General features: G+C 37.6%; 1 protein-coding gene across 1 annotated transcript; it reads left to right on the top strand.

The window, feature by feature from the left end:
* Positions 1–1116: 1116 nt before the first annotated feature.
* On the top strand, positions 1117–22043 carry LOC136809217 (SAFB-like transcription modulator). The gene is made up of 9 exons (XM_067065729.1): positions 1117–1407; positions 11620–11755; positions 11924–11977; positions 13243–14245; positions 14843–14975; positions 15147–15296; positions 16854–16899; positions 18950–19006; positions 19231–22043. Exons 1-9 carry the CDS (start codon positions 1273–1275, stop codon positions 21738–21740), a joined length of 4224 nt encoding a protein of 1407 aa, XP_066921830.1. The 5' UTR covers positions 1117–1272; the 3' UTR covers positions 21741–22043.
* The last annotated feature ends 1033 nt before the right edge of the window (positions 22044–23076 follow it).

Genomic DNA, 23076 nt, shown 5'->3' with positions numbered 1-23076 from the left:
GATGACTTTTTGTAAGTTGTGTTTTCAACGACGGGAATAAAAATATCGACTATGACGCTCATCCAAGATCTTGGACGGTCGTCATGGTTACTTTTGTCTTCGCTGATTGCGCGATGAATAGAATCTCGATTCGTCGGCACAGCGTAAATATATGATTTTGAGCTGTGCTTTTCACGGTAAGGGCAATGATTTTGAGGAAATAATAATGTGTTTTAATACAAAAATGAATATAGTCACATGTCTTTGTAACACAATTCTTTACTAAGAACAGAAAAACTTAGCTTTGATTTCTCTGTGTTTTTATCTTTTCTTAACTCAGGGAATCGCCACTTTCAAGTTCTCTAGGTAGGTACTTTTGCCACCGAGTTCATCCCCTCGAAGGCGATTCCATCTTTGCAGTCGCGGGTTATTGGGAGGAGCGATCATTCCCTTGGTCAGACTACTTTTCCATACGGATAGGCCCCGTAGCGGAAACACAGTCTGCCCCGGGGAAATCATCGTATTTCTCGTAACCCATTTGAGTAAGCCCTACGTAATTCTTCTCCGCTTACCTATTTTCCAGAGAAACTAGAATGAAGCCTAGAGACGTGGTCCCCATCCACAGATATCTGTAAAGCCCGAAGGGCTAGATAGGCAACTTTAAGCTTTCTCCAGCAAAAAAAAGTGAAGCAAAAATTTGACTTTTTAAATTTCGTGCCGATGGGATAGGATCTAGCATTTTAGTTGTTTTCGGAGCGCGAGATCAAAAAAAGTAGGCGGCAGACGCTATTTCACATCTCTCAAACCAGTGAATTTGCATATTTTAGTCACGTGACTTTGGTAGGAAATCCTTCCAAACCTAGACTTCACTTTTCGATAAAAGCCGCAAATCTAGCCCTTCGGGCTTTACAGATCTGTGGGCCCACTCCTTTAGAGCTTTAGCGTGGGCGCCCGCCAATCCGCCATCGGAATATCACGTGATTATCTTTCGCGCGTTGAAAAAATATAAAGGATCTCCTCCCTTGCAAGAATTTTAGCTAAATCACACTGATTCTTTTTGAAAGTCTAAGCAATAGCAGTCTCTGCGGAGAAGTATCATCCGGGTAGTTTTTTTATTTTGCGCTGGTATTGCTCAGCACGTTTTTTCGAGGTTGGCTTGTTTGACGGCAGCCATTTTGTTTTCCGAAGAAGGATCATCTTTACATCTTTGCTCACCTGCACACTGGTAATAAAAAACACCCCTTGTATTAAAATTCCCATTAGTTATTATTTTAGGTAATAAAGATAGAAAATATGGCTGAAAGCCCTGCCGCAGAAGTTTTGAAAAAGCTTCCAACTCTGAAAGTTGTTGACCTCAGGCAAGAGCTAGAGAAACGAGGCTTGGAAAAGTCTGGATTGAAAGCAGACCTTGTCAAACGTCTGGAAAAGGTAACCATGTTTGCCATTATTTTTATGTATTATCCATAGGGCGGGTGCTATCATCCATCATTAGATAGGGTCAGCCACATCCAACCGCTGCGAGTGGGAATCGAACCTCAGTCGCCTGTGCAGTAACCAAGGTCAATGACCACTATACCGCCACAGCGCCTAAAGCTTCACTTTGACACTTTTCAAGTATCGAAAAGTGACCAAAGGGGGGGTTGAGTGGTTCCAGATATATGGTCTCTTACCCCCTTGGACAACATGGATTTTCGTTTCAATTTACTTTTGAAAGACTTCAGGCAGGATTTCTGCAGATCTGTAACATTCAAGAATTTTTAATGATAAATCTTGGAATTTCCATACACCTTTCCCGTAATTCGTAAAACAAGTGCTCGCGCATTATTTGATGCTCTCCACCGTTTGGTCTCTGGAGGTAAACAAACTCGTTTTTGCCTGGGTTTCCTTACAGGGAAAGTTGGTTTTTTGAGCTTTTCTTAAGTTCTGTCGTACAAAGTCCCCTCAAATCCTAGTATGTTCAATCTATTCATGACATTATACAGTCTGGGAAATGAACATGTTCAAGAATCTGAGGCAAAATGTGGCTGTTTTTTGGACATTTGGATTCTTGTTACATTTTTATCAATAAAATCTATTGAAGTTTGGTTAGATGTTTGGTTTTTTGTCAGTCCTTTCAAAAAATAAATCCTCTTTATAAATATATACTTTATTCAAGACAAAGTTGACTACATCTGAAACAAGAGTTAAATTACTCCAAAACAAAAAAATGATAAAAATGTAACAAAGGGAAATTTTGAAAAATGATAAAAGCTTTAATAACTTGAGTTATAGTTGTCGTATTGCTCTGAAATTTTCAACATGGGTAGAAGGGGGTATTCTAAGCTTATTTCCAAGAAATTAGTTTCCAATACAATTTAATGATAAACTTGTAACACTTTTTTAGCAAGAAATGGGCAATTTTATCAATCCATTTTTTTGAAAGATTTATTGTTTATGACAAAAAAAATCAAACTAAGCCCTTCATAGCATTCCAACTATCGATTTCAAAAAGTTTCAATTTTCTTTATCAACAGGAATAAGATAACAATGTAACAAAATACATATCACCGTGAAGATGCTGAATTTTAGGCTAAATTAGATAGGTTTATCATCAAGTGAATTTATACAAAAAAATAGTTTATTATTGAATGATATTTTGTGAATTGTTACTTACTTGTGTTACTTGTGTTACTTGTGTGGTTGTTTGAGCATCCTGCTTCAGGTAAGGTTCTTGGTGAACCACGCCTCTGTGTGATCAATCTGTCGAGAGAAAAAGAATCTCAGCAGATATTTTTCATGTCAATTATTGAATTGGAATTAGCTCTCCTGCACCCAGTATATCCATGGATTTGGGGTTCATCTGGGATAGACTTAAGGTGTGTGTCCAGGGCTCTTTTGAATTTATCGATAGAAATGTTTTTGAGGTTTCTGATGCTCTTTGGCATAGCATTAAAAAGTTTTGCACCTTGCACTGCAAGTGTGCTGTCTCTAAATTTTGATGTTTGGTTCTTTGGAATTGACAGTGTACACATCCGGCCCAGCCGGGGGTTTTCAGTGGTTTTGATACCATTTACAGCAGGTACAATATTTTCCATCACCTTCCAGACATACATTATTCTGTAGCGCTCTCTTCGCCTTTGAAGTGAGTAAATTTTTGTCTGTTTTAGACACTCCCAATAATTGTTTGGGGTGCCATTTATCTTTCGTAAGAAGGACTTTTGAATATCTTCAAGTCTCTGAATGAGACCAACTGCATTTGGGCTCCACAGAACGGAGCAATATTCTAATATTGGTATTACTAATGATTTATATAGTACGATCATACAATTCAAAGATCGTGAAGAAAATGTTCTCAGGATCCAAGATGTTAAGTTTTTAGCCTTTTCGATTACTGCAGTAATTTGCTTCTGAAATGTGCAATTACTGTCCATCAGGATTCCAAGGTCTTTCACAACATCTTTTGTTTCAATCTCAACACCAGAGGGTGATGTATATCTTGTTTGAGTCTTGATCTCGTGGTTCTTTCCATAGCGCAAGAGTTCAAATTTTATATCATTTAGCTTCATATTGTTGTCATCCGTCCATTTATATATTCTATCAAGATCGTTTTGAAGTAGGAAAGCATCTTCTAGAGTTTTGACTTCCTTTGTGGCGCGAGTGTCATCAGCGAAGGATTTTAGAAAGCTGTGCACCACTTCCTTGTCAATATCCCCAATCAATATGAGGAAAATCAAAGGTCCCAAAACACTACCTTGAGGGACTCCTGAAATGACCTGTTGTGATTCAGAAGTGACACCATTCACTAGCACTGATTGTTTTCTCTCTGTTAGGAAGGACTTTAGCCACTGTAATAATTTTCCATCTATTCCTAGTTTCTTTATTTTTCGTAGGACAATTGAATGGTCTACTTTGTCAAAGCCTTTGAAAAATCTAGGTACACAACATCCGCATTAGCATCTTCGTCCAATATATTTAGTATCAGGTCATATTGTTCCAAAAGCTGACTCAAACATGAACGCCCGCTTCTGAATCCATGTTGATTGGGATTGAACAGATTATTTTCATCCATGTGCTTTACAATATGTGCTCTGAGTACTTTTTCAAATATCTTGATGACATGGGATGTTAGGGCTACTGGTCTATAATTTGATGCCAGTGATCTGCTACCTCCTTTGTAGATTGGTGTGATTGTGCATCTTTTAAGTTCGTCTGGGACAATCCCTTTGTCCAAACTTTGTCTCCAGAGGATACAAAGAGGAATAGAAAGTTCTTCTTTGCATTGTTTGAGAAAGATTGCAGGGAAACCATCGGGACCTGGTGATGCAGTTTGGGACAGATCGTTGATTGCTTTTATTAAATCATCTTCTGTAACTTGTAGATCTGAAATGATATCTACGTTGACTTCATCATTTTCACTCTGCATTATATCGAATGGTTTTGGTGCACTGAAGACGGAAACGTATTGTCTTGACAGAATTTCAGCCATTTCTTTGCTTCGTTGCGTTAATTCACCATTTGAGTTCAGCAGAGGGCCAATTTTCGTTTTTATCTTTGCTTTCTTTCTCGCATAAGCAAAGAAATATTTTGAGTTTTTCTTTATGGAATTGATTGCTATATTTTCAACATAACACTTGGAATCCCTAAATGAATTTTGTAAGTCCTTTTCAATTGTCAAAAGTTCCTTTGTAATTTTAGTCTTCTTTGATTGGGACGTGCATTTTAAAAATTGCTTTGTAATTTTTCTTCTTCTTTTCGTAAGAGAGCGGCGATATCTTTCAACTTTGATTTCTTCCTGGTATCTTTGGTTGTTCTGACTGGTATTCGTCCTCTGCATACGTCCAAACATATTTGATTGATACTTTCAAGAATTTCTTGTGGATCATCACTGTTAGAAAGTTTTACATCCCAGTCAATTTGATTCAATTCTTCTTTTAACTTATTCCAATCAATTTCATCTGAGAAGAAATTCAAAGCGTTGAATTTGGAACGTGGTTCTGGTTTATCATCATCACTAGCAAAATTTTGAACTTTGAGCCTAGTTGATACCGTAACAATACTGTGATGTGAAGTGCTTTGTAACACTGGTAAAATTGAGTAGTCATGTATAAGATCTTCATTATTTGTGAAGACAAGGTCTAGGGTGTAATTGATTGCTTCAAACTTCCAACTGAACTTAAAAGTAGGATTAAGACATAAAAAAACATAGTTAAATCCCAAAAGTTTGATAAAACTGTAACATATATATGAAAAGATTTGGAACTTTATAAATATTGTTACATAAATATCACTATTTTGTCTTTATAAAGGCATCTGATTTAGAAATAACCTATTCAGGACCCTTCACTTACCAAATCAACATATATTTTATAAGAGAAGATTACTTTCAAGTACAAAATCTGATCAAAATGTAACGCACGTAGCAAACAAATTTGGACTACTCAAAAGTCTTAATACTCTAAAGTAAAATATCTCAATTATAAGCTTGCCAGGTTTTAACCATTGAAAGTGACACTTGAAAAAGGTTTTACAGAGCAATCAATTACACCATCACATTCACTATAACCATCAATGCCACCATCACATTAACCTGCATTCACCAGAACCACCAACTCCTGCTGCACATTCGCCAGAATAACCAACTCCTGCTGTATATTCACCAGAACCACCAACTCCACCATTGCATTCACCAGATCGATCAACACCAGTATTATATTCACCAGAACCACCAACTCATGCTGTACATTCACCAGAATCACCAACTCCTACTGCACATTCGCCAGAATAACCTACTCCTGCTGTATATTCACCAGATCCATCAACACCAGCATTATATTCACGAGAACCACCAACTCCTGCTGCACATTCACCAGAACCACCAACTCCTGCTGCACATTCGCCAGAATAACCAACTCATGCTGTATATTCACCAGAACCACCAACTCCACCATTGCATTCACCAGATCCATCAACACCAGCATTATATTCACGAGAACCATCAACACCAGCATTATATTCACGAGAACCACCAACTCCTGATGTACATTCACCAGAACCACCAACTCAACCATTGTATTCACCAGAACTACCAACTCCTGCTGCACACTCACCAGAATCACCAACTCCTGCTGCACATTCACCAGAACCACCAACTCCTGCTGCACATTCACCAGAACCACCAACTCCTGCTGCACATTCACCGGAACCACCAACTCCTGCTGCACATTCAGCAGAACCATCAACTCCACCATTGCATTCACCAGAATCGCCAACTCCTGCTGTGCATTCACCAGAACCACCAACTCCTGCTGCACATTCACCAGAACCACCAACTCCTGCTGCACATTCACCAGAACAACCAACTCCTGCTGTACATTAACCAGAAGCATCAACTCGTGGTGCACATTCACCAGAATCACCAACTACTACTGTACATTCACCAGAACCACCAACTCCACCATTGCATTCACCAGAATCAACAACTCCTGCTGCACATTCACCAGAACCACCAACTCCTGCTGCACATTCATCAGAACCACCAACTCCTGATGCACATTCACCAACTCCTGATGCAGAACATCCAGAACCATCAATCTTTGATTCACATTCACCAGAACCATCAATTCCACCATTTCATTCACCAAAACAATCAACTTTACCATCACATTCACCAGAACCATCAACTCCACCATAACATTCGCCTAAATCTCCAATTCCTGCTGCACATTCATCAGATCTGCCAGGTGCTGCTGCAGAACCTCAAGAGCCATCAGCATATGTTGCAAAAACACCAGAATTGAGAAATTCAAATTTGGAGACTTAGGGCCGCCGTTTTCAACTGGTTACCACTCGTTACCTCGTTACCACCTCGTTACCACATCGTTACCACTCGTTACCTCTTTTAGTAACAACGCAGAAGCAGACATAAAATAGCTGGTCACTGACCCTGTGGTTTGGTCACCATTTTTTTTGGCTTGTTTTTGTACCGGTTCAACAGTAGTCTACTATTCAAACATAGCTGACAAAGACAAAGAGACAATTCCTTTTCAGTTGGATAAGCCACAAAGAATGGACGAAGGGAAAGAACAGATCCCAGTGAAACATTGAAACCTTTGCTTATGATTTTTTCGAATCCTCTTATGATACACAAACAGCTAAAAAATTGACCAAGCTAAATGGTTTGATAAAAAGAAATTAGATATGGCAGAATTAGAAAAATCTTCGGACGGAAGCTTGAAAAACTGACGAGTTTGTTACAATTTTATCATTTTTTTGTGTCATTGAACTAAATTCAAATTCACTATAATTCTTTTAATTCAAAACATACATCATAATCACTTACAAACATTGGTAAATCACTGTTACAATGAAAAGGTTGAAGGAAATTGTCATTATTTATGCAATGTTACATTTTTATCAAAATCTTGAATTCTACCTATGTTACGCACTGGCCTGAAGACATTGGGACTACCTAAATAGGTAATTCTAACCAATTAAGTGAGTTATTAGCGATGAACTAACTTATTACTACACACATGAGATAAAATAGTAACAATGTTATTTTCTTATCATTTCTCTGTACTGAATGCAAATTTTGACATTTTGACAAAGCCGTATCATTTTAAATATTGCAGCGGGTCTTTTCTGAAAATTTCAGATCCCAATGTTGGGAAATGTCAATTTTATAGCAAAAAATCGATTTTAGTGAATTTTGAGATGTCCAATGCATTGCCTCAGATTTTTGAACATGTTCAAATCCTCTCAATTGCACGCTTATGTTCCGAGGCCGTAAGCGCGCAATTGCATGGTTATCAAAATGGCAGTATTTTTAAGCGTGTAATTTTTAAGCGTGTAATTACACGCTTATCGAAATTGTTCTGAAACGGGCGGTAAGCGTTAAGCAAGATTGACAGGTGACGGCTTTCGCGGTAAGCGTGCAATTGCACTAGGGTGGTCAGAGGAAATTTCAAACTTACTTTTAGAATACCAAACCAAGTTTAATGGAAAGCCATAACCATTAGAAGAAAAAGAGGGGTCATTTACCTTCAAATTCTTTAAAGTTCCAAAGATATTCCATTTTGAAGCCATTTTTTCAATTTTTTCAATTTTTCAAGCATTTTCGTGCACGCATCGCCAGCCATTTTGTACCTTCATTACGGCACCAAAAGCGTAAGTGTTTTATGAAAAATTCCGCGCGGGAGGTTTAGTGCGAATTTTATTTTCCGTAGATGTAGCTGAAACGGGGATAATTACACCATAATCTTTCCCTTAGCGCTTGCCACCGGAAACAGCTTGATTCTTACTTTTTACATTTGGAAAGATGTTAACTCTGGTTAACTATTCCTCAGAAATCTCTGCACTAATAATTCTTTTATCTCTATTTACAGCATATACATAATTTTAATACATTTGAACTATTTTTCATTTGTAATATAGTCCTTAGTTGCAGGTCCACATCAGCTTAGTCTGCGTTTTTTTTAACCTGCTTTATCAAATAAATAAAATAAAAAAAAATAAATAAATTTTTTCAATGAAAAAAACGCATTTTAAGCACATAATTTGACTTCCTGAAAAATATATGTTGCTCCAACCAACGAACGTGGTACGTCTCAAAAGCTAAATTATTGCGTGGAGCGATGCAAAAAATTCCAGGTCGATAGCTGTTTCGGGTGGCTAGCGCTTTGGATTTTAGAACCCCCGAATAAAAAATTTTGCCGTGCCGCGAACAAGAAGTTTGAAAAAACTCACCCGCGAGTACTCATTTTCAAATTTTGAAGGAAAATGAAGACATGATGTGCTGATTTTTTCTGCAAAAGAAAGCTGAATAAATTCTCTACACTTTGGAAAAAATACTTATGTTAAAAGAGGTTTCCTTCCTTGAGGTATGTGAGCTTGAATATTTTTTTTCGAAAATCTATGTTTTGTTACTGCCGCACGCGTAAGGCCCGACCTCCCTAATTGCACGCTTTAAAATTTCCTATATTTTTGACATGCAATTCCTTCCGAAAGCTCTGTTGAATTTCAAAAGCCTAGGGCAGTTTTACTCAAAATTTATCATAGAAGAAGATTCTGTAAAAATGGATTGCCCATTAAACCATGCCTTCGCCCGAATTAGAGAATTCTGAACCCCTTGAAATCCCTAAGCAATTTCAACCGGGGCAGGAGCGGGCGTAAATTATAACCATGCAATTGCGCGCTTACGCCCTCGGAACATAAGCGTGCAATTGAGAGGATTTCCCAGACTGTTATACCACCCTGAAAATCTCTTACCAAAAGAAGATTGCTAACAAAAGTTAGAAGCTGAAAACCCACTTTCCCTAACCCCTCACAGGCAAAAACATGTTCGTTTACCTCCCAAACAATTTTATAACATTTTCCCGGGCAATTTCTGAGAGGTTTTCGAATTACGGGAAAGGTGTATTTCCAATATCTACTTAGCCGGAAAATGGAGCAAATTTTTATGGATTTCCCAATACGAATGAACAAATAATTAGACAGATTCTGCATATTCCGGAACCTTTTCAAAATTCCTCAGGATTTCCAAAGCAAAAGTGAAAAAGAAAATCCAAAAAAACCCTAATCGTCAAAGTCTACAGGGAGTAAAATGATATTTTTTCTGGAACTGCCCAATTTGAACCAAGAACCTATAGATACCCAAACCAATGCCCTGTCTGCTAGGCCAGGAGGACGACTGCTGAAAATTTGTAATTTAAAGGTACACCGTGCATCTTGTGCCCAAGTTCAGGAGTTGCCATAAAGCCATTATGGTAATAACTGGGAGGGCACATTGCTATACATTGTAATTTAAAGGTTATATAGGAAGGCTTTATAAGGTGTTACATATGAATAGCTCTAACTGACGAGTATTTGTTTGCTTAGCTATTTTATAGAACAATTTTAACCAAAACAAACGGCCCGATGTTTATGTCTCGTGCTCCTTTTGTTTAGACGGCCCGCACAGCCCTTGAATTTCACCGATGGTCAGTCTTTTTTTTGTGAAATGCTGCTATTCTTTCCGAAAAAAAGTTCAGAAATGATCTCCATTACAAGCCTCGAATTAAAGATTCCAAGTGGGTCGGACAAAATGTCCGATCAGGGTTGCTTTAGCTTGAAAATTATGATTTTTGGGTCATACAAGGAGCTATTTGGGTCAGACAATGTCCGATGTCCGACCGTTATTTCGAGCCCTGCATTATTTTTGAAATGTAAACTGAGCAAGCCATAGCGAAATTAAAGATGGCTGACGAAACAATGATGAAAGTGAAGGAGAAAATTAAGAGTTTCATCAATTTTTAATAATTTTTAAACTTTGACGTTAAGAGGGTGGGGGGTTTTCAAATTAGCATCAATTTGACGTTAGTCCAGGTTAGTTGCGGGAAAAATCGATATGAGAGTGACCCCTAACCCCCAAATCTACCCCCCCCCCCCCCCCCCCCCCCCCCCCCCCCCCCCCCCCCCCCCCCCCCCCCCCCCCCCCCCAACCTACAACCTCTTTTTCTTAAGGAAGATTGAAATTAGAGTTTTTCAGCGTTCCGAAAAAACGCATTGCAGATTTTTTTTCATCAGTACAGGATAGATTCTCGACCACAAAATACTCTGCAGGTTCCAAATAAACGGACTCCCCCCCCCCCGCTTGTTAATTTTTCGAACATTTTCCAATCTTATCTTCCCCCCCCCCCCTTGAACCTTATTAGGACCCCCTCCCCCGCTTATTAATTTTTAAGAATATTTTCAGCTGTCAAAGAGAAAGCCCCTTATTTTGCTCTAAATAGCCTGATTTTAGCCTATATTTACCTTTTTTGGGTTTTCAGAAGTACAATTTCCAACCTCCCTGGCTATAAGGTCCCCCCCCCCACGTTTATTTCTTCTTTTTCTCTATTCTGTGCTGCTGCATGGACACAGGGACTCGGAACCAAGTTCTCGGTCAACTTTTCAAACTTTTTAATGTCTGCTGCATTATTTCTGGTAAAAATGACAGGTGACTCCCAAGTATAGAAGAGAGTGCATACTCAAGGTCTCACTCACCCGACTCTTGGCTCTGTACCTTCATTTTGTCATTCTTTCAATTGTTTGTATCTTTGTTGATTGTCTTTTTTCTATCTGTACCTTCTCAGGGTGGCCAGCGATACTGGAAATACTTGAAAATACTTGAATATACTGGGGAAAAAAATTGATACTTGATTATACTTGAAATTTTGATAAAAGTGTTATTTTTCAAGTATTTACTGGAAATGAAAATCTCTAGTACTGGAATATACTTGATTTTATCATTCATGATGTCGCGGAGGTCAAATCCTGGATTGGTGTCCAGCGCGGGATAACTCACCACCCTTTTTCTTTATATTGTTTGTGAAATTTTAGTCAAGTATGTACTTGAATATACTTATCCAAGATACTTGAAAATTTTGAAAATATACTTGAAAAATTTAAAAAAATGTTTAAGAATGTACTTGATTATAATGGAAATTGGATTCTTCTTTTTCTTTTTTTTCTTTGTACTTTTGAATGTTTCATTTTCATTTATGTCTGTAGACATAATGGTCGTCAAAAATGGTTGCAATGATTAATGGTTAGGTTTTTCTAGAAAGATATTACTTGCGTCTTGTTCCACAATAGATTTTTTTTATTTCACTTAGACATAAAAGTGTTGCTTTATCTTTTCAGTCATTACTTGAGGACAGCATTAATGAAGAAACTGAGGATGACAATGAGGCTGTAGAGGAGGATAAAGAAGAGGAAGAGCAGATGGTTAATGGGAATGGTGTTGATGATGAAGAAGCAGATGAACTTGAATTTAAAGGTATGTTATTTCAAATTATTTTTCTGTGGAATTGATGTTTTCAACAGGAAAAATGAGAAGTTTTGATAATCTCTTAGATCTTTTTTATTAGTTTTCAGTCTGTGCCTGGGTATCCTTTGAGATTATCAAGTATGGATAATTTATGATTCTTTATATATTTTTATTTAGAAGGAGATGTTGATGAAGAAGTGGAAGAAGAAGAAAATGAGGCTGAGGGAGAAGGTATGAATCAAAAAATATCTTGAACGTGCTGGCACTAGACCTTAAAATTTAGATATAGACTTGGTTGAGCCCTTATTTTGAAGTATATGATGTTAATCTTTCACATGCTTGCATCATAACTAAATTAGAAATTTTTAGTTTTTCTATCCTAGAGCTGAACATTTTTTCAACTAAAATACTTTTTAAAGGTCAATGTTGATCATAAAAATTCATACTCATTCTTTAAAATTTTTTCTCTGGGCTTTATTTTTGACGGCGTTCAAATTTAAGTAGAGTTTCCCATTCCTGCTGTGAAGTGTTGAGCTTGCTTTCCACTGAGAATGCGACGATTGCACCGAAAAAGGAAAAAAGGGTCCCTTGACTCGTTTGTTGTAATGGAATAAGTGCACAACCGGTAGATGAATTTTTTGCTGGTACAAACTGTATTTGTATGAATCATTGAAAGGAGAAAGCTTCATTTTGTATGTTTTTAAGAACTTGGTATTTCAAACAAATTATTGCTAGTGCTGGCAAAATAAACAATAACAGAATATTATGTACAAGATTTTCTGGAAGCAATTGTTACCTACTGAGGATTGGCTGAACAAGGCTTTTGTTTTAAGAACTTGGTATTTCAAACAAATTATTACCAGTGCCGGCAAAATAAACAATAACAGAATATTATATACAAGATTTTCTGGAAGCAATGAGGGTTGGCTGAAGAAAGATTTTGTCTTCATCACCAAAAATACTGCTGCTCACTACAAACTATTTCAAATTACTACTTGCTTGGTTGAAAATGAAAAGAAATATATAATGACAAACAATAGACGCAAATCTGTTGTCTCAAAACTACGAGGAACTAACTTCACTTAGTTGGAAAATGGAAATGATCTGTTTGATTCAATGATAAACCAAAGAACATCTTTATCCTGCTTTATCAACCTGTTTTGCTTAACAGGTTTGAACTTTTACGAAGTTTTGGTCCATTAAAAGAGACAATTCTTAGTGAATTAAGCACCGTTGCTGTTTAAATCCCTTGTCGTGCTGCTTTGTTGAAGAGTTGTTGCTTGTAAATCTCAAAAATACTTCATTCAGACTTAATTGATTTATCAATGAACTGTTGTTCTCATATTGTCATCTACAATGCTTTGATGTGAATCATTTGGTTTTGCTTTATCCACCATCAAGCTTCACAGCAGGAATATTCTTGAGTGTTTTAATGTCTTAAGTCATTTTAATCTGTATTTATTGTAAAACTATATTCTATTAATGTTCATATCAAGATATAGCAAATGAGCAAGAAACTGAAAACGGTGATGTTGAAATGAATGATGAAGAGGAAGAATCTGCCAATGTAGAGGAAGAACAAGAAGCTGACCAAGATGAAGAGGAGGAAGCGTTAGTAGACGATCAACAAGAGGAAGAAATCGAAAGTGAAGAGGAGGCGGCTGACCAGGAGGAAGCCGAAGAGGAGACAGCTGACCATGAGGAAGCAGAAGCTGAAGAGGAGACAGCTGAAGATGAGGATGAGGAAGAAGAGGAAGAAATGGATCAGGAGCAAGACGTTGAAGGTTGCCAAGAAGAACAAGAGGAGGAGGATCAAGAGATGGAGGGTGATCAAGATCAAGAGACCGAAGCTGAAGAGGATGACGATTTGGAGTTAGATGATGCTGCTAATGAGGAGGAAATTCCCAATGAGGAAAATGACGAAAACGAACTAACTGAAAATGTTGATGAGGGAAATGAGAATATTGAAAGTGAAGGATCTGACAACGAGGAAGAGGAGGAAGAGGGAGAGGGAGAAAACGAATATGAGGATGTTGACAAAGAAATTGAAGAGGAAAATGAAACAGAAACTAATGAACAATCTACTGAAAATGACATTCATACTACAGAACAACCAACAGAGCAAGTATCTGAACCTGTTGTTGCTGAGTCTAAAGGATTGTCTGAGAATAACATTAAAGAAACGTCAGGAGATGATTCAAGTAAATCTGCTGAGGATAAAGAGACTGATAAAAGTTCAAATGAAAGTGAATCTGTTCCTGATACAAAAGAGAATATAGTTGAGCACCCTGACCAAAAAGACAGTAAAACTACAACTCTAAATGAAACTTCTAATGACTCTACTAAGCCTAAAGATACAATTACTGAATCGAAATCTGAACAAGCAACATCCAACGAAACCAACTCAACCAAAGACAATCCTATTGATTTGACATCTGAAAATGATACACCTGCTGAAAAGCCCAAAAGCTCTAATGAGGCCAAAGTTAATGATAAAAGGTTTGTTATCTATCAATCAGGTATTTGGTGGTGGTATTTGTATGAGTTTGAGCTTATATTTTCAATGTGTTTGTTAATAATTATCCAGTCTCCAGAAAGAAATAGATTGACAGTCTTTAAAGAGTTTTTATGAAAAGTATGTTTTGTCCAATCTCAATGTCAAAAAGTTAAAAGGTTAATGGATCAATTTAAGGTTGAAAAGCCAAAATAAGCATTTAGCGTTGCAACTCTTCCATCTACAGGCTATCCACCTACATCTCAATATTTTGATTGGGGCTCATTGTTAAAGAAACAATAATTCACTTGCAATTCACATACTAAGTGTTTTGGAGAAAATTCGCAATTAAGGGTTCTTCCATTTTCAACACTAAAATGCACAGAAATGTGTGGTACATTCAATTAATCTGTAATCGATTTTCAAATCATTATATCCTCATAATATAATAACTGATTATGGTCTCTGTTTAGTGTAACCTTGCTGGTTTTGTTAACTCAAAAAACATTTTCTTCTCACTTTTCTTCCTCTAACTCAGATTCCACTGCTAATATAAAGAATTTTCTTAAAAAGACATTTTAATTTTAGTTTTTTCATTTTAGTGCTACAAGGGAGAAGAAGACTGTTACCATAGAGGAAAAGAAGAAAGACTTGAGTAGATGTCTTTGGATAAGTGGATTATCCTCCATTACAAAAGCTGTCGATTTGAAAGAGCTTTTCAGTGCCCATGGCAAGGTGAACGGCTGCATATATCATAATTCTTACTTCAATTTCATAATTTACTTAAAATAATGTGTTTTGTCTTGCACTTTCTAGTATCTAAGATATTCTATGAAATATTCAATTTCAGTTGACACAATAGATATAAAATAGTAGAATAAGTAATCAATTTTATTTATATTTTAGGTCATTGGTGCCAAAGTTGTTACAAGTGCAAAAACACCTGGATCCCAATGTTTTGGTTTTGTTACTATGACAACTCCAGCTGAAGCCTTAGTTTGCATTGAAAAAGTTCATAAAACAGTACTTCATGAAAAGACCATTGAAGTTGAAAAGGTGTGCCATGTCGTCTTTCTCTTTCTCCTCTTTTTAAATCTAATTCAAATTAGGATGGTCAGCTTGTTTGATCAATATTTCTGCTATCATTTCCCTTATTAATTTCGCCTAGCGAAAGTATTACGATAGCCTTTCGCGGCGGCGGCGGCGGTGTAATAAAAAAATTAGAAAACGAAAGTACTCGATAAGGTGGACAAACTCACTAAATTTAATTTACAAATTACACACTCGTATAACCACGGACGATTTTCGCGGGTTTTCTTTGGATTACGTCATATATCTTTGTGTCTTTATCTTCAGAGTTTGGATTTTTTCTTTATTTTCTTATAAGCATATACTTTATAAGAATCAAATCAATAACTCTTGATAAACGGTGATATACCTTTCGGTAATTAGTTCTTACAAAGTAAACAAGGGATGGCGCACGATATGATCATATTTATTTTTCTTATAAGCATATACTTTATAAGAATCAAATCAACAAGTAAACAGATAGTTGGTGCACGATAGGAGCATATTTATTTTTCTTATAAGCATACACTTTATAAGAATCAAATCAATAACTTTTGATAGACTGTGATATGCCTTTCGGTAATTAGTTCTTAAAAAGTGAATAAGGGATGGCGCTCAATATGATTATATTTATTTTTCTTATAAACATATACTTTATAAGAATCAAATCAACAACTCTTGATAGACTGTGATATACCTTTCGGTAATTAGCTCTTACAAGATAAACAAGGGATGGCACACAATATGAGCATATTAATTTTTCTTATAAGCATATACTTTATAAGAATCAAATCAATAATTCTTGATAGTCGGCGATATACCTTTCGGTAGTTAGTTCTTACAAAGTAAACAAGGGATGGCGCACAATATTAGCATATTTTTTTTTTTATAAGCATATACTTTATAGGAATCAAATCAATAACTCTTGATAGACTGTGATATACCTTTCGGTAATTAATTCTTACAAAGTAAATAAGGGATGGTCCACAATATGAGCATATTTATTTTTCTTATAAGTATATACTTTATAAGAATCTAATCAATAACTCTCGGTAGAAGGTGATATAGCCTTCGGTAATTAGTTCTTACAAAGTAATCAAGGGATGGCGCGCAATATGAACATATTTACATTATCGGGGAAAACTTCGTCGGGGAAAAATATTCGTCACTTGGCCAAAATTTCGTCACTTTTCCCCGACGAAGTTTTCCCTGATAAGGTTTTTCTTTTCTATAAGAATCAAATTAATAACTCTTTATAGATGGTGATATGCCCTTCAGTTATTAGCTCTTAAGAATTAAACAACCATTGTTCGTAACTTGATCTTATCTTTTTAGCGATTTTGAGCCTCGTTGTTCATATAAAATTGTTTCATCAAGGCTCGATGTAAAGTAGACTTCAGATTAGCTTTCATCTCTACTTCTTGTTTTTTTCCCATGCAGTTTAAACTTTAGGCGAAATTTTCGACTTTAAGTCGTCTTGTTCATTGGTTGTATTAGGTAGTTATAACACTTTGTTTTAAAGCTCTAATATTTTTTCTTCTTCAGGCAAAAACTGATCCAACACCTGCAAAGAAACCTGTTTTAAAATCAAGTATGTATCAATATATTTAATATACCTTTTCCATGGAGTTGGGAATGAGGGTCTTTGGCTTCAAACTTTTACCATCTATACATTTGATATTTTCAAGGAAATAGAATAGTTAATAGAATCGTTAATAACAATAACAAGTTAAGAAAAGCTCAGTGACTTTATAAATGAAATATAGTCAAAAACAAATCTCTTCACTACTCGTAGCAGTGGACGGCAACAAGATATGCCTACACGCTTTTTCCAAATTAATGAAAGGTGTATAGTTTTCATCCTTTGTTAGCTAGAAATGAAACTTGTCTGTGCTACAATCAGGGACAAAATACTTGGCACAAAAGGGAAATTCACCGGGGTGTTTTGAAACCACAATCGATTTGTAAGTGCTCTAAAGTAGGTTCGAAGGGTAGAGTTTTAACGCTAGACTTGAGACTTAGGACCTTAGGATCTGAGGATCCAAAAGTTCAAAAATGGTCCAGTAGGGCTTGAAATATAGCCTAGAAACCAATAAATCCCTCCCAGATCGAAATAGTCGATGAAATCAAGTTGAGGGCCTGAAATTGACATTCTCGCTCGAACTTCAATTTTCGAAAAATGGTAAATTAGCCAAAAGTGCAAATATATTATGGCACGGATTGTAGTTTTATGGCAAATTTTAACAATATGCAAAAAATTTTCCGTAAAGTTACGAAAGATTTCACATAATCATAGTTCGGACCCCCCCCCTTTCTTAAGGAGGGGTTGACAAAAAAGTGAAGAAATCTTCATTAAAAAGGGGGTAGCAAGGAGGGGGGATCGTTTAAGAAGGGGGGGCTTACATATATTGTAGATTATTTTCCAGCACTGTAATGAAATTTGGTCTGCATGAAAGGAAGTTTTTCTGTTTGAGTAGTCTTTTTACCATAAACAAATAGAGAGAGAAAACAATGGGATCGATTTTTAGAAGGGGGTAGCAGCAACAAGGGGATTATCGGATTGCACTATGCACTATATATTTTCGAAAATTTAGCCCAAAACCCTTGGGGATAGGCATTTTTAAAGGTTGGGGGATGCCAAGAAGGGGGGATCATTTAACAGGGGGGGTCAGACCCCTTTCCGCACTATGATAATGTTAAAATTTGGCCAGCTGCCAGTAATTTTTCGCGCATAGCAAGAATAATTTGTGCCAGGGATATGGGGGCACTCTAAGCTAAACACTTGTTTTAAAATCTGTTCCTTTTTCAATTAGAAGCGCCGTTGAGCATCCAGTATCATTTTTAACTATACAATAGAGTCGATGGGGTCCCCTCTGTGATTTTGTTGCGTCTTGTGTGCAAGTGCTATTGAAAGTATTAAAATTGAATATATTAGCAAGTGCTATTAGAAATATTTTATGAAGTACTTCTGACAAAGGGGGTTTCAGGGGGTATCCGACCGTGCCATTCAGTTAATTTTCCCAATTTCTACTTAACCTGACTTGACTTAAACGAGAACAAGAATTCTGTCACCGAAAATTTGATCAATCTTTTTTCTTTCGTCAAATTCCTCTTCTCCGTTCGAAAAATCGGCTGATTCCACTTCTCTGCCAAAAGTGAAACTTAACAAATATTGAAACAGAAAAGTGTTGCGGAAAGTCTTTCCCAAGGAAGAAACTGCGTTCAGATCAAGATCTGCCAATTTTCCCTTATAAATAGAGAAACCACTACAACTCATTTTTCGTGCAAGTGCAAGCAGGATTTTTTAATGTAAAGGGGATCAATTAATCTACTAATACTCAAGCTTTATCTTTCCAAATACACTAAACTCTCGCTAATTCGAAGTCCTATTTTTGGAATCCTTCTGTAATTCAAACCAAAATGTTGGTCCCCCTGATCTGGAAAGTATATTAAAATACTCTCTATTACTCGAAGAAAAGTCTTTGTCCCCTGGAGATCGAATTAGAGAGAGGCTGCTGTATTCCATCCAGGAAACTACTTTTTTGAATAATATGATCCTCCAAGAGTTATCGTTATCATAAGAATTTCTTTGTCGCTAGGGTTTCATTTCAAATTCTATTTTGATTTCCTCTTTTTTCCAGGTGACAAGAAATCAGATGACAAATCGCGTTCCAGTCGTTCATCTACCAGCAGTCGATGTAAGCACTCCATTTTTCAATGTTTGAAAAGCTGAATAAAGTAAATGAAACATGAGGTGGCTTAATAAATCTTTATCTTGGATAATTTTACTGAATTCTGTTTTGTTTTTTGTGTGTTTTGTTTTTCGGGTATCATAGGGTATTATACATCGGGTAAGATCATCAGGTGAGGTGATCGTCCAGAACATCTCTTTTCTCTATCTACTACTACTATTTGTTTTTAGCTTCAAGATCTTACCGAAGGAGTGGAGAAACTCGTTCGTCTCACCGATCATCGCGTGACGATTCCAAAAAGACCGGCTCGTCGTCTTCCTCGAAACGAGATTCGGAAAAGCATAAGAGCATTAGTTCTAGACACAAAGACGATAAAAAATCTGACAGTAAAGCTGAAAGCAAATCCGATAGCCGTAAAGCTGAAAGCAAATCCGATATCAGTAAGGATAAAGATCGTAAAACTTCTTCCTCCCGAAGCAGTACGTCTTCATCTTCCAAGAAAGAGAGCTCTTCCAAAGCTAGCTCACCATCTAAGAAAGACTCGAAGAGTAGCTCGAGACGTAGTTCGCCTTCGAAATGTACCAGTAGCAGTCACCGCAGCGCTTCGAAAGATAAAGATAAAAAGACAGATTCTTCTAAGAAATCTGATAGAGATTCTCAAGAGAAATCTGAACCCAAAAAACCGTCTAAATCGATCGAGGAACTTGAAAAAGAGAGAGCTGAGAAAATTGAAAAAGAGCGTAAGTTACGGGAAGAGCGTCGAGCCAAAGAACGAGAACGAGAAAAGAAACTGCGCGAAGAACGTCAAAAAGAACAAGAAAAACGTGAAAAAGAAAGACGAGAGCGTGCACGAAAGGAAGCCGAACGCGTCCGAAAAGAACGAGAAAAACAACGAGAATTGGAGAAAGCTCGTGAGCGAGAACGTGAAAAGGAGAGAGAACGTTTCATTCGTGAACGTAAAGAAAAGGAAGAGAAGGAGCGCAGAGAAAGGGAACGCGAGAGAGAGCAAATCGAAAGAGAACGTCTCGAACGAGAGCGTCTTGACCGCGAACGAAAAGAAAGAGAACGACTAGAAGCTGAACGTATGGAACGTGAAAGACAAGAACGCGAAAGATTAGAAAGAGAGAGACTTGAACGTGAAGCACGTATTGAACGAATTGAAAAGGAAAGACTTCGATTGGAGAACGAACGTCTCGAAAGAGAGCGCATGGAGCGTGAACGTAGACCAATGGATAGAGGAATGAATCCAGGTATCAAACGACCGGCTGCTGGCGATCATCGATACCCTGATAATAAACGTAGTTATCGCGATGAGCCACCTCAAGATACGAGAAAGCCTTTCTTCGGAGGTGCAGCCAATCCTACCGACGCTCGTGGCAACCTTCAAGATGATGTTTACGACATGGCCTATCGTAGAACTGTAGTAGACTCTCGCAATGAACGACCTTATCAACGCGAAAATGAAGTTCGTAGACGTGATTCTCGAAGATACGAACCAGCTCCTAAAGAAGGTGCCGATATTCGACGTGTTGTTGACCGTTATCCGCAAACCCGCGAGCGCTCTCCGCACCGTCCCCAATACGAGGGAAAAAGCGATCCCCGATATAATGACCGCCCATCAGAATACGAGAGAGAAAGAGGAAAACCCTGGTTAAATGCTCCAAATCCAAACGCTCCTAAAACGTTATCCGATGTTCTCGGACGTGCAGGCTTGACTGGAATCCTTGGGTCTCAAGCTGAAAATGAACCTCGAGGTGGAGCAGGTTACGGACGCGAAGAGCACCGTGGTTACGATGACGCCAGAGGTGAAGACAAGGATAGAGACGGATACCACAGAGAAGCAGCTAGAGACAGCCACCATAGAGAGCCAACACGTGAGATCCGCCGTGAACCATTACCACAGCGTGAAAGCCATAGAGAACCGCAACGAGACGGTAATCCGTACAAACTAGACAACCGTCGACCAGATGATCGCCATGGTGCGCATCCCTCAGAACGCCGTGAATCGAGAGATGGTGCTAATTATCGCGAGGGTGAGCGTCGCGACCCAAGAGGGGACGAGAGACGAGAGCGTTACGAAGAGCGACGTGATGCTCGAAGAGAACCGGAAAGAAAAGATTCGTATCATCCTGACGGTAGAAAAGAACCTTATCAAAGGCGTGAAAGTTTTGATCGTAAAGATCCCTACACCGCTGATCGTAAAGACCCTTACGCACCAACTGGACATCGTAAAGACTCTTACGCGACAGAACGTAAAGAATCGTACGTCGATCGGGGTAAACTAGCAGCCTCGAATGCCCGTTACGAACCATCTCGTGAGCATCGCCGTGATGACAGACCTCGTGAAGAACGAAGAGAAGGTTATCGCCACGATTCCAAACCAATCGACCGAGGTATCAATCGTCAAAATTCAAGCGGCCCAAGAGCTGGACGTCCCGAGCCTGTCTCCATGACTGAAAGGCGTGGTCTTCATCCACTTGCAGCTGAGATGGCTTCACGACCATTACCCGGTATCGTACAAGCTGCACCTCACGTCAACCCACCACCTGCCGATGCTTTCCGAGGTTTGACCCGTGTACCACCACCAGGTGTCACCATTCAGCAAGGTTTCCCACCTGCTGGATCTCAAGCTGTTACAATACAAGTACCACCCTCCATTCAATTGAGGGATGGACGCTTGGAATTCACACGTGTAGTACCACCTGGTGCAAATATTCAACCCTTTCCGAGGCGATTTTAAAAGTGACTCGTTAAAGTGACAATTATTTCTTATTTTCCAAAAACAATAGAATTTATTTTTATTTTAAGGTATTATTAATCATAGTAGGGACTGGTTTTCTTGTCTTCTTTTGTTTAAAAATCAATTTTCGAGGTTTTGTTTTCTACCAAATGTAAGCTAATAAAGCGCTAAGGTTCAACCTTATTCCATGCTGATAATTTATGCCTTAGGTTATTGAACCATTTACTGAAAACATGTACATATTTACAGTTTGTTTTTAAAATATAACACCGACATTTGAAACAGAATCTGTTTCACAGCTTCGTTATTTTATTGGTTTAGTTATATTGGGGGTATAGTAGGGGCCACTATGTCGCGAAAAAGCTTCCCGTGTGCAGCAGCTTGTGCAAAGGGATTTTATGATTGAATATTGCTCCTTGAATGTAGAAGATCAAAATTTGAGAGGTGGGGCCGGAAGTGACCACCCGTTGCCATGGAAACTGACGTCATTGGTTACTATGGCAACCAAAATAAAAATTCGTCAAAATTGAAAAATTTTTGTTTCATTCGAAAGAGCATTAAAAACTGATAAAGAAAAAGGTCACAACCTATATCTGAAAATGAATATATCAGGAGATATTAAAGAAATAAGGCAAAATGACGTCATAAAACGATGACGTCATCGAAAAATAAAAATTTGCCAAAATTCGAAAATTTTTGGTTTTTTGGAAAAAAGACCCTCCAGGGAACATAAAATATTATTACGAAAACGTTTGAAAATTCGTTAAAAAAAGTCTATTGGCCAAAATTGACAATTTCATTTTTTGCCTGTCGAAGATTGGAGCTTGCCCAAACACATTACAGGCAAAATTTAAAAATATCAATTTTGGCTCATAGACTTCTTAAAAAGGATTTTCAGACTTTTTCGTAATAATATTTTTTGTTCACTGGAAGGTACTCTTTCCAAAAAACCAAAAGTTTTTGAATTTTGGCAAATTTTTATTGTTCGATGACGTCATCGTTTTATGACGTCATTTTGCCTTATTTCCTTAATATCTCCTGATATATTCATTTTCAGATATAGGTTGTGACCTTTTTCTTTATCAGTTTTTCATGCTCTTTCGACTGAAACAAAAAATTTTCAATTTTGACGACTTTTTATTTTGGTTGCCATAGTAACCAATGACGTCAGTTTCCATGGCAACGGGTAGTCACACCCGGCCCCACCTCTCAAATTTTGATCTTCTACATTCAAGGAACAATATTCAATCATAAAATCCCTTTGCACAAGCTGCTGCACACGGGAAGACATAGTGGCCTCTACTAGTAACAGAAGTTCTCACTTAAGGGCTATGAC

This window comes from Clytia hemisphaerica, unplaced genomic scaffold (genome assembly GCF_902728285.1).
Source record: "Clytia hemisphaerica strain Z4C2 unplaced genomic scaffold, Clytia hemisphaerica genome assembly, whole genome shotgun sequence".
NCBI lineage: Eukaryota > Metazoa > Cnidaria > Hydrozoa > Leptothecata > Clytiidae > Clytia > Clytia hemisphaerica.
Note: the sequence above shows the minus strand (reverse complement) of the source record. Positions and strands in the feature narration are given on the sequence as shown.

Excerpts from the sequence above, each read along its gene's own strand:
- LOC136809217 (XM_067065729.1), top strand. The coding sequence starts at position 1,273 with ATGGCTGAAAGCCCTGCCGCAGAAGTTTTGAAAAAGCTTCCAACTCTG. Across the intron at positions 11,978-13,242 it reads AAATGAGGCTGAGGGAGAAG|ATATAGCAAATGAGCAAGAA; the intron begins GTATGAATCAAA and ends GTTCATATCAAG. Across the intron at positions 19,007-19,230 it reads TTCATCTACCAGCAGTCGAT|CTTCAAGATCTTACCGAAGG; the intron begins GTAAGCACTCCA and ends ATTTGTTTTTAG.